The 17,269-nt window shown below is 39.4% G+C and overlaps 1 protein-coding gene across 2 annotated transcripts in view; it reads left to right on the top strand.

The window, feature by feature from the left end:
* Positions 1 to 17,269, top strand: part of NYAP2 (neuronal tyrosine-phosphorylated phosphoinositide-3-kinase adaptor 2) — a 295,147-nt gene that overhangs the window by 165,873 nt on the left and 112,005 nt on the right. For both annotated transcript variants that reach the window (XM_015111043.3, NM_001194144.3), the window contains 1 exon segment: positions 10,622 to 11,716. In XM_015111043.3, coding sequence (XP_014966529.1) covers positions 10,622 to 11,716 — 1,095 coding nt within the window.

Consider the following 17,269-nt stretch of genomic DNA (forward strand, 5'->3'; position numbering starts at 1 on the left):
CTGCCATAGCAGAGGTTCTCCATGAGGGCTCTTCTTCTTCAGTAAACTTCTGCCTAGACCTATAAGCATTTCCATACATCCTTGGAAATCTAGGTGAAGATTCCCAAACCTCAAGTCTTGACTTCTGTGCCCTCACAGGCCCACCACTACATGGAAGCTGCCTGAGTTTAGGACTTGCATCCTTTGAAGCAGTGGCCAAGTTGTGCCTTGGCCTCTTTTAGCCATGGCTGGAGCTGAAGCAGCGAAGATGCAGGTCACCACGTCCTGAGGCTTCACACAGCAGGGGGGGCCCTGGCTTCAGCCCACAAAACCCTTTTTTCCTCCTTGGCCTCTGGGCCTGTGATGGGAGGGGATGCTGTGAAGGTCTCTGACATGCCCTGGAGACATTTTCCCCATTATCTTGGTGATTAACATTTAGCTCCTTGTCACTTACGCAAATTTCTGCAGCTGCAGTAGGCTTGAGTTTCTCCATAGAAAATGATTTTTCTTTTCTATTGCATTGTCAGGCTGCAGATTTTCCAAACTTTATGCTCTGCTTCCTCTTGAATGCTTTGCTGCTTAGAAATTTCTTCCACCACATACACTAAATCAGCTCTCTCAAGTTCAAAGTTCCACAGATCTCCAGGGCAGGGGCAAAATGCCATCAGTCTCTTTGCTGAAGCATAGCAAGAATCACCTTTACTCCAGTTTCCAAGAAGTTCCTCATTTCCAACTGAGACCACTTCAGCCTGGACCTCATTGTTCACATCACTATTAGCATTTGGGTCAAAACCATTGAACAAGTCTCTAGGAGGTTCCAAACTTTCCCACATTTTCTTTTCTTCTTCCAAGACCCCCAAACTGTTCCAACCTCTGCCTGTTACCCAGTTCCAAAGTTACTTCCACATTTTCAGCTCTCTTTACAGAAGTGCCCTGCTATCCATTAACAATTTACTGTATTAATCTGTTCTCACATCACTATAAAGAACTGCCCAAGACTGGGTAATTTATAAAGAAAAGAGGTTTAATTGACTCACAGTTCTGCATAGCTGGGAGGCCTCAGGAAACGTACAATCATGGCGGAAGGCACCTCTTCACAGGGGTGCAGGAGAGAGAATGAGTACCAGCGGGGGAAATGCCAGACGATTATAAAACCATCAGATGTCGTGAGAACTCATTATCATGAGAACTGCATGAAAGAAACCACTCCCATGATTCAGTTACTTCTCACCGGTTCCCTTGCATGACTTGTGGGGATTATGGGAATTACAATTTAAGATGAGATTTGGGTGGGGACACAGTCAATCATATTAGAAACATAGGCATAAAACTTTGGAAATCTAAATTATTAAAAGCTTTCTCATCGAATCTGAACTTAGAAAATGAATGACTCATAAGAATTATGTATATAGTGGCTTCAGACTTTACTAGCATACTGGGTCCATGTCCACAACAGAGATCTGACAGAGGACCGGATCCCCTAGGTACTGCTGTGAGGGGCCACCAGGCTTTGCTCTATGGTCTTAAGGTTTTCCATCCCTGTGGTTGGCGACCTCTACTCTGGTTGTTCTTCCTTTATATATAATAATACCTTCTCTTCTGATTTCAATCCAGATTTTTGACAAGAAAATATGTAATCTTTTTATATCTCTTCTCTGAATCATCCTGTGGTGATTTTATAATACTCAAAGGAAAGCTTACTTTCTTAATTTCTGTATTCTAAAAGGATGCTTTATGTATCCTCAGGGTAAAGTCTATACCCTAGTTCTATGAAAATGACAATATTTTTTCAACAAGATATTCACATGCACAGGAAATTAATTTTGGATTTTTTTTCAGTTATCTATTTCCGTATAATAAACCAAACCAAAATACCATGGCTTAGAACAACAACAATTTTCTTCTTCTTCTTCTTCTTCTTCTTTTTTTTTTTTTTTTTTTGAGACAAAATTCTGTTCTTGTCACCCAGGCTGGAGTGCAATGGCGTGATCTTGGCTCACTGTAACCTCTGCCTCCAGGGTTCAAACAATTCTCCTGCCTCAGCCTCCCGAGTAGCTGGGATTACAGATGCCTGCCACTACACCAGGCTAATTTTTGTATTTCTAATACAGAGTTTCACCATGTTGGTCAGGCTGGTCTCGAACTCCTGACCTCGTAATCCACCTGCCTCAGTCTCCCAAAGTGCTAGGATTACAGGTGTGAGCCACCACGCCTGGCCCCCAGATTTTATTATTTCTTATTGTTCTGTGAGTTGTTGGCTCATATGGGTGGTTCCTCTGCTCTATGTGACAATGGCTAGGGCCTCTTATTTTTCTGTACTCAGCTGGCAGTTGGGGTGGTTGGAACATTGAATAATGCTTCACTCATATATCTGAGCAATCTTTCTCCTCTGTGTGGCCTCTTCTATGACTAAGTTGAGCTTCTTCATAACGTGTTGGTCTCAGAGGTCTTTCACAGCAATTGGCTCTCAAGATAGAGGAAGTGAATCCCGCCAGTCCTCTTACATCTAAGACATAGAAAATCACTTTTGACACACTCTGTAGGTCAAGGCAAGAAACAAGGCCAGCTCTTATTTCAGGAGAGGGAGATAGATCCTATCTATTGATAGACAGAATGTGTAAAAGAAGGGAAGGTGTTGAGGGTGGCTCTCTTGAAAGACTGTCAAATGAAATTTGCCTTCCAGCCACAGTATTTCCAATAGGCAAAATATTCTCACCCTCTTCCCCAAAAGTTTCATGATATGGCAACATCAGATTGAAATCAAGGTTTCATCATCTAAATCATGCCCATGTGCAATGAAGCACCTTGGTGCAGTTTCTCAGGACAGCTCCTAGGTTGCAATGCCTCATATGCAAAGGCTTTCAATTAAAAGTACAATTTATCTGCAACCACACAAACCCAATATACACTGTCAGGTCAGGGGCAGGTAAAGTGTGATGTACAGTCTCATTCAAAAAGTGGGGGCTCGAGGGAGGGGAGGGACATAGGAGTCACTGGTTTGCAGCAATTCAGAAGTTCAATTAGACTCATGTGTCCAGTTCTTCCTACTCTGAGGGCAAAAAAAAAAAGAAAAAAAAATTGTTGGTAAGGACCCAGTTTTGCTCCCTGGTTTTGATTATCTGTGGTTCTTGATTTTGCTCTCTAAGTTCTTGAATCTACTCTCCAAATCATCTTTTCTTTTCTATAACAAATGACCTGTACCTGCAAGTGAGTAGTTTTCCTAGCTACTTCCAGCCTTTAAAAAATTTGGAGCCCAAAATGTTTTTTAATTTAAATTTTGAACTATCTCTGTCCTGTCTAACAGTGTTGCAAAGTATCCTGATAATTTTTGTGGGCTTTCTATGAATGAGATCATACTACATTTCTTTAGATGAAAGACAGAACCACAGATTGCCTTGAGATAGGCTCCTCTCTACTTAAGGCTATGGTCAGGGCATTGTGGCACAGTGCTTGTGACATTCTTAAGAGCCCCAGGTTCAGTACCTTAAACCTTTCAGAGATGTCAACAGGGGCTCTTATATTCAAGCCCTTAATTTGATTTTTACACCAAGTCCACGTTTTACTGGCAGAGCTCTGAATTTGACCTTTGCTCTGAGGCTTGTTTTTATTTTGAAACCCTTTGCTGCTCAGAAAAGTCTTCATGGCAAACACTGTGCTGGAACTATTTCCTTTCATTTCTGCTTGAAAACTAAGCAGCTCTTTCTTTAGTGCTCTGTCTCCTGCAGTCCTCTATTGTACATGGCTAAAACAACCAACTCACAGTTTCATCTTCTTCCAGAACTCACCTTCATTAGGTCCACAATTTCATTAGGTACATTTCGTATTTTCTGCATTACGACAGGCAACATCTTGCCAATTTTTCCCCAATATATAACACCACGCTCTCTTTTCCCAGCCTCCAATATCAATTTCCTTAACAGCTTTAGAGCTTCCAGCTGGTCTCCTCATTACCCTTCAGGCCTCTGCTGTTACTGAGTGCCAAAACCGGTGTACAGGTTTTAGATTTTTATTATAGTAGCACTGTACTTCTGATACCAGTTTTAGGTATGTATAACTGCATAATTTAGAGATATAAAAAGCATTGATTATATTTGCTCAAAATTCTGTGGGTTAAATATTCAACAGGACACAGTGGACATGGCTTACCACTGAGCCAAAATGTCTGCTATCTCATCTAGGGTAGCTCAGACAGATGTGGGGACCACTGGGACAGCTTCACTGAAGTTGTATGGCTAGGGTTTCATTTTCATTATTGATTCCATTTCTTGGTTCTTTTCCCCATGGATAGCTTGAGCTTCCTTACAGCATGGTGATCTTTTGAGTGGTCAGATTTATGACTTAGTGGCTTGCTTTCCTTGGGAGAAAGTGGAAGCTGCCAGAATCAAGGGAGGAAGAAATAGACTCCACCTCTTACTGAATGAGAACATATGTAGGTATAGGGAGAAAAAGAATTTATAGATCAGTTACTGGAGACTTTCAGCCACAGGTGTTCTGGTTTAGGGTTTTCCAAACATTCTTGATCATGACCTATAAGAAATATGTGTGGCTTAGGGAATTTCTATATACTTATATATTGTTTCAAGAAGCAACCTTTAGCTCTTTCCCATGAAAGGTAATCATATTTTCTAATCTATTCTAATTTATTGTTTTAAAATGCTGGTCACAAACTCTAATTTTATTTTACAACTAGTGAGTTGAAATGAATACTTTAAAGAACAGTAGTTCTGATTAAAGTCCCTTGTTGTGTATATAGCAAAAGTGAGTGTAAATAAAAATACACTTCAAATTAATTTGTCAGTGTTCTGCAACCTGACTGAGGCAGAGAAGGGATTAGAATCATGTCTTCTAGTTTAAGGCAAGACCCTTTCAGTCCCACTTGACTTTCTGACCACACTGTTGAGCCAGTTCCATGCCTTACTTCATTTGGTCCCACCAAAACGTTCATCTGAGTTCTCTGTTTTCACTGTCGCCAGATCCAGTACTGTAACACGGGTCCTACTACTTTAAACCTAATCCTTTTTGTGCATGATTACGCTTTCTTGTTCCTACTATAAACGGACTGAGTTTGCAACTTCCATTCCTTAACATCTTAATTAAAAAAAAAAAAAACAATAGTGGATAGTATTGTGGGGCTTGTGACTGTGAAAATAAAAATATCCTTCAAAGCCATGGAGTTGTGAGTTGTGAAAAGAGTTATTGTGAGCACAGTTCTGCTGAAAGTGGGAAATGTGTCTCTCACCTTCCAGAATCAGCCAGTTCCAGTATCACACAGTGTAGACGTTATTTTCCTTCAATGGATTCACATTTTCCTGTTTGAGTTACTTATTTAAATATAACTCTAAAACGCGACATGCAAAGTTATAGTGCTGCTATGGAAAGGACTGTTTAAAAGGATACTTTATGCCCTATACAAAATAATGAATTGCATAGCTTTTTCCTTTACGGGTTTCTTTGTTTCAAAGGGTGTGGAATTAAATTTAAGTTATGAGATTCTCTTAGATACTGTGGTTAATAAGGAATTCATATTTGTTCATTAGCAATATATGGAATTTGGGCTGGATATCTCGAAGAGCCCTTTGTATTCTGGGATTCTGTGGCCACAGTCTTTCTAGGAAGGGACAAGGCTAACCTCTGTTGTATCTCTTTTTTCTCACCTCTTGGGTCAAGAACACCTACAGATACTAAAGCATGGTTTTACATTACACTTTCTTTTTAATAAGGAAAAAAGTATTTCCTAAAGATAGGTTGACAAGGCACGTGGTGAATTTCCAAAATTAGCTGTGAAAGGAAGATCATCTGGGCATGACTGAAAGCCATGTATAACCTTTGTGCTCACATAGCTCATTTCAAAAATGTCACTTTCTGCTTATTAAATGCTACTGTCATTATACTATTTTAAGCATTAAAACTTGTGTTCTGAAGCTTAACAGGAATTATTGCTTCTATCTTTGGGCTTATTAGAAATAATTTAAAATATATTCAAGAGTGATGAAAATCACCTTTTTATTATGGTTGAATTTGGTTAAATGTTGAAATTTGCAGTGCCATTTTATTGTCTTTTATTAGCAATATTTTAGCATCTATGTATGTAGCACAAGACTATTTTTAAGTACCTTATAAAGCAGTGGCATTTTAAATAAAATGGTTTTAAAAAAAAATTTTAAGTTCCTAGAATGAGGTTAAGTTGGAACAAATTATGGGACAAGGTTGTCTGAAATTTCATACTTTTCTTACATAGATACACTTTTAAAACAGCACCCATGATAGTAACAGTTGAAACACCTTTTCATTGTTATATAAATTATTTACTCAATACTTGCACTAAGGTAGAACCAGATGATTCATGGAAAATGAAAAGAAAAATTAGTTTATTGGAAACAAATTTGTTTCCTCCTCTGATTTACCACAAAGAACCATGAGATGACAAGGATGGATATCAGGGAATGAAAAGCAGAATTTTTTTTTAAAAAGCCCCTGCCCCCGTATTGAAAGAATGAATCTGTTAATTCATCCTGATCATCTATAATTTACCGAAGAGTCTATCCTCAAAACACCTTCATGCCCTCATGTAATTTAATTTTTTTTTTTTTTTTTTTTTTTTTTTGAGACAGAGTCTCGCTCTGTCACCCAGGCTGGAGTGCAGTGGTGCCGTCTTGGGTCACTGCAACCTCTGCCTCCTGGGTTCAAGCGATTCTTCTGCTTCAGCCTCTTGAGATAGCTGGGATTATAGGTATGTACCACCACACCTGGCTAATTTTTGTACTTTTAGTAGAGATGGGGTTTTACCATGTTGGCGAGGCTGGTCTCGAACTCCTGACCTCAAGTAATCCACCTGCCTCCGCCTCCCAAGGTACTGGGATTACAGGCATGAGCCATTTTACCCCACACTCACACCTTCATTTTAAAGTTGGATCAATAATAAGAAAAAGGACTGGAGGGGAAATTCATTGAACTTTATGAATCTGCTTGCATTAGGATCTCTTCACCAGCAGGGAAGGGAAGAGAGAAGAAGCTTGCCTAGATAAAGAGGGATTTCCATGGCAAGGCAGGCTAGAGACTAACTTCAGCTTGTGGACTGAACAAGCAGAGCAGCATGGAAACAGGAGTAAAAGTATCAAAACAAACAACAAACAGCAAACATCCAGAGAATGGGTCAGATTTAAGTAGTAAGTGCCTTCCACAAATTAGAAACCAGAATCAGAGAGTCAGCTCAAAAGAGTGAGCATGACAAGGCATGTGGTAGAAGGGTGCTCTTGGCCCTTGTATGGGATGAGCATCTCTAGATGTAGCCAGAATGTGCTCTCTGTGACATAGTTGTAAAAGTTAAGGGAGGTAGGGGACAGGGAGCAGGAGAAACTTAAGGGGCTTAGAAAGAGTTGTTTAATCCTAAAATAACAAAGTTAAAGTTTTCCAATCCCAGAGGATGAAATTAAAATGTTCATTGTTCATCTGTAAAGGTCTTTTACATTAGGACTTAATAAATATAATGTTGTCTTAAGTAACTAAACTTGTTTTACTGTAACAAAATTAGAGAGTGGCTTAAATTCGAGAAATTTTCTCACAATTCTTGGGGCTAAAAGTTCCAAATCAAGATAGTAGCATGGTCAGTTTCTGGTGAGGGCTCTCTACTTGACTTGTAGACTGATTAGACTGATGCTTTGTCTCTGTTCTCATATGGCATACGTACACACGCATGCACACACAGAGAAAGAGAGAGAGAGAGGAGAGAGAGAGAGAGAGAACTCTGCTGTCTCCTCTTATAATCAGTCACATCATGAGGGTCCTATGCTCATGACCTCATCCAAGCCTAATTATCTCCCAAAGGATCTATCTCCAAATACCATCACTTTGGAAGTTAGGGCTTCAACAGATGACTTTTTTGTGGAAGAATGGGGACCCAATTCAGTCAATAGCAACTGTCAACTCTGATAATCTCACAGGCACCATAAGATGTTATATTTTGTTTCCCTTGTCGTACAACATCTATACTTGGTTTGTCATTGAAATTGTTCGTAAATGGATTGTCTAGATTCCTTCTCAATTAGCAGTTGTTCTACTTAATTTTAAGTATGCTGCATTCTGCAATAGAAACTTCTCTTTCTTAAATCATTTCATAGATATAGAGGGGTTTTATTTAATTTTTTTCTGTTTCTTTTGGCAAACAAAATGAAATGGCATTTGCTCACAATTGGAGTAAATCCAAACATAGCTCTCTTCCATTCCAAAGGCCACTTTCTCATCTGTGTGGGAAAGAGAGAAGTTTTCGCCAGTGTTGTTAATCAACTGTTGCTTCTCTGAATACCGTACCATGCCCAGATCTGCCACTGACAGCCTCACTACCTGGGAATCCCACACCATAGTCTCCCATAAATCCAGTGCTGCTATCTAGGCATAGGCTTAGCAGATGCTTAAGTTCTTACCTTGTTATTTCTCTCCGCAGTCTATTCTGGAGTATCAGACTTTAGTGAAGGGGCAAAGATAATGAAAGTAAATTATAATTTAAGAGGGTAAAAAATGAAAACATAATTCTAAATGTGATTATTTCCATATGATGAAATTACCCATCTCAGGGACACACACTAAATTCTAGCCTTAGATTAACCCTCCCTTCATAGAGCACCTAACTCTTCAGTCCTCTGCCCTCAAAGAATTCCCTCAGCCCCACTCCATTCAATCCCTAGAACTCAATATTTGTAGAAACAAAGAATTCCCTCAGCCCCACTCCATTCAATCCCTAGAACTCAATATTTGTAGAAAATAATTTCCCAGAACCTGTACTTGGTCTACAGTCATTTCTTGCTGTTGAAAATTGCAGGAAACAAGTTTCAGAAGAATAGTCTGGATGAGCTTTGGTTCTTCCAAGTCCTGACCAAAACTATGTAAACCTTGTTCGCTGATTTATAGTTTTACTTTATTGGGGCTCAGACTTTTGTATATAATCTGATGACTTATTAAAATCATATGAAAATTAATGTACTGAGATTTCAAAACCAGTAAAATACATGCTAAGTTAGGTGGTACAATTATTGGTTGCTTTGGGTCCCTCCTAAAAAGATTGACTGCGTAACTTTCACCCCATTTTGTCTCTAGGCTTTTCACTTTGGGCATTAAAAGACTTTACTGCTACAGCCCCCCTGGAAAATAACATCTAGTTCTACCCAGTATGGGTTAATGGAAATTCTAGACACATTACGAACCTTCCCCTCAAAAAGCTGTTTGGTTGTAGTGAGTAAAACCATCATCATAGGCACATTGGAACAAAATATTTGAAACAGGAGTGATCTAGAAAGGTGAAACACATAGTCGCTGCTAGAATATTTGATTGGTTCCCTGTTGCTGAAGGCTCAGTTGATGGGTGGAGCAGCCATCTAGCTTATCCTGAATCATTTTCAGCTCCTTTACCACGTTTTAGTAAAACTCTTGTTTATAAATTAGGCCAGTTAAAGTTAAAAAAAAAAAAAAAAAAAAAAAGGAAAATTCAGGTCCCCATTTGTGCCTTGACACCCTTCTCTCTAGCCTGTTAGCTCCTGATAGTCTTACAACTCTAAGCTGTACTGTCAACTTACACTATATGCTATCATCTTCTGTAAGCAACCACATTCTGCTACATTGCATAATAAAGATGATCTCTGTAATCATATATAAACACAATGAGATAATGAGATAATAACAAGACTCAAGTACCTTCCTTGCATGCTAAACAATTGATTTTAGTCACAGGCATTTGCCAGCCTCTTCCATGCTATTGTATGGTGTCAGAAGTTTATGTTTTGCCAATAAAGGGTCTTCCAGCAGGCTGTGCAATGCTTTGGTACACATATCTGTTATGAGTTTCCAGAAGTTATCCTTAAAACTTACACATCGTTCCCTGAGTTATTCTCTTTTAAAACTCTCGAGGGCATTCTGATGTGTCAGTGGAACATACCTAATAAATTCATTCCGAGACAGCACTTGGAATATCATAAGAGATCTTAAGAACAAAAACAGGAAAACACACCATAATCAACAATACCTGGAGATTTAAAGATTAACTTGTCTAGCCTCATAAGATTTTCACATCAATTTCCCCTGAAATATCAGACCCATCTGTATGGAAGCTATTTATTTGAACCAAGACAGATTTTAAGTCTAGCAGGCTGGGAAATTTTTATCCTAAATGCAAGCAAGATGTGTTCACCTGCAAAAACCACATCAGTAAAAGGGTGCAATCTGTATGGTATTTTTGACCAATAGTGCCAACAGAGACTCTAGTTTTTGGTTTTTTTTTTTTCCTCCTGCATTTCATTCTCAATTCATGCAGGTTAGTTTTCACAAAATTTATGATTGCTTTTATCCAATATGTTTCATCTGAAAGCTTCTATTTAGGCATTCTAAGGGAAAGGAGTGAACAGTCCTGGTTTTAATGCATTTATCAGTGTTAGATTATTAATATCAGTTTAAAGATGACTATTATTCCACCAAGTTTTCTAAATATGGAAAATGCTTGACTCTTTGGTTGATTTTTAGTCTGAACCTCAAACTAAGAATGAAGCTGTCTACCCCTCTGGTCTAAAGTTTATTGTAGTAAACCCACATGCAAATCATTTTTGAAAACTTTCCAATTATACTCATCTATTCCACTACGTTTTTTTTCTTCTTTTAGTGTCAGCTAAACCAAGACCCCACAGTGATGAATATTCCAAGAAGATTCCTCCTCCCAAACCGAAGCGGAATCCGAACACTCAGCTGAGCACATCTTTCGATGAAACGTACATCAAAAAGCACGGGCCCCGGAGGACATCGCTGCCGCGGGACTCCTCCCTGTCCCAGATGGGCAGCCCCGCAGGAGACCCCGAGGAAGAGGAGCCCGTGTACATCGAGATGGTGGGGAACATTCTCAGAGACTTCAGGAAGGAGGACGACGACCAGAGCGAGGCTGTCTACGAGGAAATGAAGTACCCCATCTTTGACGACTTGGGCCAAGACACCAAATGTGACTTTGACCATCACAGCTGTTCTTCGCAGTGTGCTACTCCCACGGTGCCTGACTTGGACTTTGCCAAGGCCTCAGTGCCATGCCCCCCCAAGGGGCTGCTTTGTGACATCCCCCCGCCCTTCCCCAACCTGCTTTCTCACAGACCCCCTCTGCTGGTATTCCCCCCCGCCCCCGTACATTGCTCCCCCAACTCCGACGAGTCCCCGCTCACCCCTCTGGAGGTCACGAAGCTTCCCGTGCTGGAAAACGTGTCTTACATGAAACAGCCGGCGGGGGCGTCACCCTCCGCGCTGCCGTCCCACGTCCCCAGCCATGCGAAACTGGAGAAAGAGCAGGCCGCGGCCCTGGGACCTGCCTCTGCCACCCCTGCGCTCTCCTCGTCGCCCCCACCCCCGTCCACGCTGTACCGAACCCAGTCTCCCCACGGCTACCCTAAAAGCCACTCCACCTCTCCCTCCCCCGTCAGCATGGGGAGGTCCCTGACTCCCCTGAGCCTCAAAAGGCCTCCCCCTTATGACGCTGTGCATTCGGGCAGCCTCTCAAGGAGCTCTCCTTCAGTGCCTCACTCGACCCCCAGACCCGTGTCGCAAGATGGGGCCAAGATGGTCAACGCCGCGGTGAACACCTACGGGGCTGCCCCGGGCGGCTCCCGGTCCCGGACACCCACGAGCCCACTGGAGGAACTTACCAGCCTGTTCTCCTCCGGCCGCAGCCTGCTACGCAAGTCGTCCAGTGGCCGGCGCTCCAAAGAGTCTGCAGAGAGTAAGTGTGCAGGGCCTGCCTGAGCCCCAGAGCCCAGTGTCAGGCTTACAACCAGGGTGAAGTCCATTGTGTGCGGGTAACTCACGGAGTACGGGGTCTTGAGGCCTTGGAGTTGAAATCTTAGCATGCAAAATGTGTTAGTTCACTTTTGCCGTGCTAAGTCAAATAGCGTATCCTGAAAGTATTAAAAATGGCAGTCTGCAAAATATACCACTTCCTATTTAAAAGAAGAGTGGTTTTGAAAAATAAGGTATAAAATCTAAATTCTTGCAATGGTCCTGGAAAGTTGAACAGTGAAAATAGGGACCACTATGGAATTTTAGGTATGTGCACACAACACACCGAGTACGTGGTCTTGAGGCCTTTGAGTTGCAATCTTAACATGCAAAATGTGTTAATTCACTTTTGCCACACTAAGCCAGATAGTGTATCTTGAATGTTAGCTGAAAGAATTAAAAGTGACAATCTGCACAATATAACATTTTTAAATAGGAAATGTTATATTCCTATTTAAAAGAAGAGTGTTTAAAAAAAAAAGTAAAAAATCTAAATTCTTACAATGGCCCTGGAAAGTCAAACAGTGAAAACAGAGACCATAATGGAAGTTTTAGGTAAATGCCTTGATTTGGGGGCAGGGGGTTGGGGGGCGGAATTAAACATTCAAACATGCAATTGATAAATGTTAAAACTTAAAAGAACTCTTAAGACCAGGCATGGTGACTCACGCCTATAATTCCAGCACTTTGGGAGGCCGAGGCAGGTGGATCACGAGGTCAGGAGATAGAGACCATCCTGGCTAACACTGTGAAACCCCATCTCTACTAAAAATACAAAAAAAAAAAAAAAAAAAAATAGCCGGGCGTGGTAGCGGGCACCTTTAGTCCCAACTACTCGGGAGGCTGAGGCAGGAGAATGGCGTGAACCCGGGAGGCAGAGCTTGCAGTGAGCCCAGATCATGCCACTGCCTTCCAGCCTGGGTGACAGAGCGGGACTCCATCTCAAAACAAACAAACAAAGAAACAAAGAAACAAAAAAACCTTCTTGAGCAAATTCCCATTAGAAAACCTCTGTTGGAAGGAAAGCAGTTTGATTAGAATTTAGGATATTCTTTGACATAAAAAATGATTCTCTTTGTATACTTCATGTTCTGATATTTTTACCATTACTATAAATGAGAATAGGCCCATTGTTTTCCTTTTAAAAGTCATGGCGATTTACATCTTATTTCTGTGGTACTCTTCCTAGATCCATCAATATATGACTTACAGAAAAGTCACTAAGGTGGTGAATATTATTTTTACTACTGAATTTCAAAGACCAGGAAATTTATCTATCTGAATAACCCTTTTATGAGTCCCAAATCAATTCACAAGTGTATAGTAAAGTCAAAACAGACCCAGATTAGTTTTTTTTCTAAGTCCATTTCATTAAATTACATTTATTTCTCTTACTTAAAAATTCCTTAGGCACCTAAGCTGATAATTAATCAGTTACATCTCAAATAATGCCGCCACATGATTTTTTTTTATTTATTTATCTATTCATACAGTCATACTGAGAACTTTCCTTAAAGGAAAAGAAACCCTCAATACTTTTGATAATGAAAATGACAATGGCATTTTTTAGATAATTAATATTTATTGGTAGTTACAAGTTACTAATTTTTTTTTTGCCTTTACCCAGAGACTTATGAAAATACAAGCTGCTTCAATAATTGCCCCCAAAACATTTTAATTGCCTAAGTGAAAGGCAGTCATTTCTAATATATTAGGCATGTCTGGAGTTATATGCATGCATATGTACATACAAACATAAAATTATTTTAACAGTTGAATTTAAAACTAGGAACAATCTATTTCTAGAGCAGTTGTCAACTAGGGCAATTTTGTACCCCAGGATATTTGGCAATGTCTAGAGATATTATTGGTTGTTACAACTGGGGGCATTACTGACATCTATTGGGTAAAAGCCAGAGATGCTTCTTAACAGCATATAAAGAACAAGACTGCCACCGGACCCCACACAGACACAAAGAATGATCTGGTCTACAATGTCAATACTACCAAGGTTGTAAAACCCTAGTCTGGATAATTTACTAATGTTTCTTCCAGATAATTCATTGAAGTTTCTTTCAGATAATTCATTGATTGATTTGGTTTTCACACAGTTCAAATAAGGTATTTAGAATAAGAGAAAATATTATTTTAAACATTTTACTTTAAAAACACATAATGGGTATTGTGAAATTAATAGACATTTCATCTTGGAATTGGTGAGGCAATTGGATTTTCTCCCTACCTATCAGCTTCTTTGGAGGATCCTTAACAGCTCCAGCTGGCAGCTATGCCAATTAACTAGAAAAAAAAGTATATGCAAAAGAAATGATTAACTAATGAAGCTATTTCAAGAAAAATCCATCTGTTAGAATCAGTCTGTGTACTATATGTCACAGACTTCCCCATCCAACTCCAAAAACAAGATTAGTGTACTTCTAAAACAAAGCTTGTACATGGAAGAGTGGTCAGGGCTCTTTATAGCCTTTAGGGAGCCAATGATTGAATTATTTTACATGTGCTATTAACCATGCATCAACTCTGCAGAGAAAGGGATACCCCTGAGTTACATTAACCTCAATATTTTACTTTACATAAATGGAAAGGAGGAAAAATGCAGGTAATACAAATGAATAATTAAAAAATCGGATGGACAAATCAAATTGCTACTTATTTTTGACTCTCAAGGAAAATAGAAAGACACCATTAGATGCTGTCAACGGGGCTCTCAGAATCTTCCCATAGTGCAAAGAATAGAACCAAAATTGTTAATTGGGAATTAACTAGTAACTTCTATTGCAGTACACTCATGGATACAATTCTCCCCTTTACTCTTCCCAGACGGGATTTGTGGACTTGTTGATACCTTAGGGACAGAATAAGTGATATGAAGTAGTGTAACATTTATGACCCTGAGTCTCATTATTCTTTTTAAGTTGCAGGAATTTTCTGCATTTCAGAAATAAAAGTAAAACTGATTATTTTCCAAGCCTCTGGTGGTTTAGTGAAGAAGTCAGTTTTGAGAATTTCCTAATATTTAATCTAAACAAATATAGTCTGTGCTTTAATGAAGGGAAAGCATGTCAAATAAAATGTATACCTTAAACTCATTTATAATAATCTATAAAAGGCACACTGAATGTATCAATTTCATGTTTTATTTATAATTGTTGATGGGGATTGGTCAATAGGGAAGAAATAAAATAAGACAAAGGAGGTAGATTATAAATAAATTTCATTTTGTTTCACAATTTTCTAAATATGGCCTTCACATTCATTATTATAGGAAGTGTTTTTTCCTGGTTGATGGGACATTATAATGTTTATCTGTGATTAAATTAGGACATCTGATAGTCACTGTAGCTCTAGTAACTTTTTTATATGGTCATTATTATTAATGTATTTTTTAAAATTTGTGTAGAGGTGAATGATGTAAGGCATGTAAGAAGTGATCAACTCATATGCTATTGCTATAAATTTTTGTGTCCACATGGTAAGCAGGTCAGGTACAAATATGTTTTATAATGAACTTTGGAGGCTTAAATGAAAATAATTTACTACCTATCATTTTCATCTTTCTTTTGCATGTTTTTTAATATATTCTTTGTGATTTTGATTTGATTTTTTAGAAGATGTAGGTCATGAATGGGCCATTTCGTTTTAATAAATCTGGTGCCATGAATCATAGAAATTAATAATCAAACCAAATTTTAAAAGTAGAAAACTTTCTTTATTCCCTCAAACAGAAATATTTCTGAAAAGAAATGTTTAACCTACATATCAGTCCATTTTCACCCAGCTACAAAGAAGTGCTCGATACAGGGTGATTTATAAAGACAAGAGGTTTAACTGACTCACAGTTCCACACGGCTGGGGAGGCCTCAGAAAACTTACAATCATGATGAAAGATGAAGGGGAAGCAAAGACTTCTTTCACATGGTGACAGGAAAGAGAGAGCTCGCAAGAGCAGGGAAGATTGCCTTATAAAACAATTAGAGCTTGTGAGAACTCACTATCACAAGAATAGCATGGGGAAAACCCCACCCCCGTGATTCAATCACTACCCACCTCGTCCCTCCCTTAACACATGGGAATTATGGGGATTGCAATTTGAGATGAGATTTGGTTGGGGACACAGAGACAAACCATATCAGCCTGTATTCAACAGAGATGGGGTAAATGTGCATTTCTATGAAAAAGTACAAGATCTAATGAAGAACATAATTAAAATGTATAATCTATTTGAGGAAAACAGTGAGTTAGAGAAGTTATAAACGGAGAAATGTAAATTAAAAATGTAGAGAAAAAGTAGAAGATGAAGCAGCAAAAGAAGAGACTAAGGCACTAAGATACAAAAGACATGAACGCCCAGGGGCAGAAGGGCATGTGAACAGATGTGGGCACCAAGAAGTGAGGCGCACAGAAAGGGATTAGTCTTTATTGGAGACGTTTAAGAAAGCTAACAGGCCTTGATCCTGCCAGAACTTTTGCAATCTTCCTCATGGTATCCTCTGAGGTGTTTTCAGGTCTTTGGGTGTAGCTCAACTCCTAAATACCTTTGAAGAATTCCAGAGTACAACAACTTCCAAATCTAGCCCCTAACTCTGGTCAGGTTGCTCCTTTCAGAAAGGGACATGCAGAACAGGGCAGAAGGCATGGGGTGTGGTGGAGCTCCAGAAGTAGGGATGAAAACAGAGGTCCAGGCCCACTCATCTCCTGTCATTATTATTAAAAGAGAAATGATGTCCTGGTATTACCAAAAAAAATAAAAATAAATAAAGAAAAAAAGCTATGTCATACTCAACCATAGTCTACGTTATTGGAGATTCATAAATTTTAACTATTAAATCTCATCTTTTAGCCTTTAAAAAGTATTTAATACTTTTTTTTTTTTTTGGATGGAGTCTCACTCTGTAGCCCAGGCTGGAGTGCAGGAGTGCAATCTCAGCTCACTGCAACCTCTGCCTCCTGGGTTCAAGCAATTCTCCTGCCTTAGCCTCCTGAGTAGCTGGGATTACAGACATGTACCACCACGCCTGGCTAATATTTTGTATTTTTAGTAGAGATAGGGTTTCACCATGTTGGCCAGGGTGGTCTTGAACTCCTGACCTCAGGTTATCTGTTGGCCTCGCCTCCCAAAGTGCTGGGATTACAGGCTTGAGTCACCACACCTAGCCTGTATTTAATTCTTTTAGATGTCATTTTATATTTTTAAAATTATAGATATACATGAATCTTGTAGGTCTGATGAAATAGAATTAGGAATCAGATATCATCTTTGCCTTTTCATTGACTTTCTTAAAAAAAAAATCCACGTAGAAACCACAGCTCCCAACAAACCTACAAACACACAAAACAAACCCACAAAAACCTAAAAACACTTAACCCTCACTTCACATGGTCATACAGGCCCGCATACCTCTCTCCTTTTTTGTGCTGTGTGAAGTCCAGTGATACCTAAAACATTAAACATTGATTACGAAGGAGCTGCTCCAACTAA

The sequence above is a fragment of the Macaca mulatta genome, chromosome 12, assembly GCF_049350105.2.
Source record: "Macaca mulatta isolate MMU2019108-1 chromosome 12, T2T-MMU8v2.0, whole genome shotgun sequence".
Classification (NCBI taxonomy): Eukaryota; Metazoa; Chordata; class Mammalia; order Primates; family Cercopithecidae; genus Macaca; species Macaca mulatta.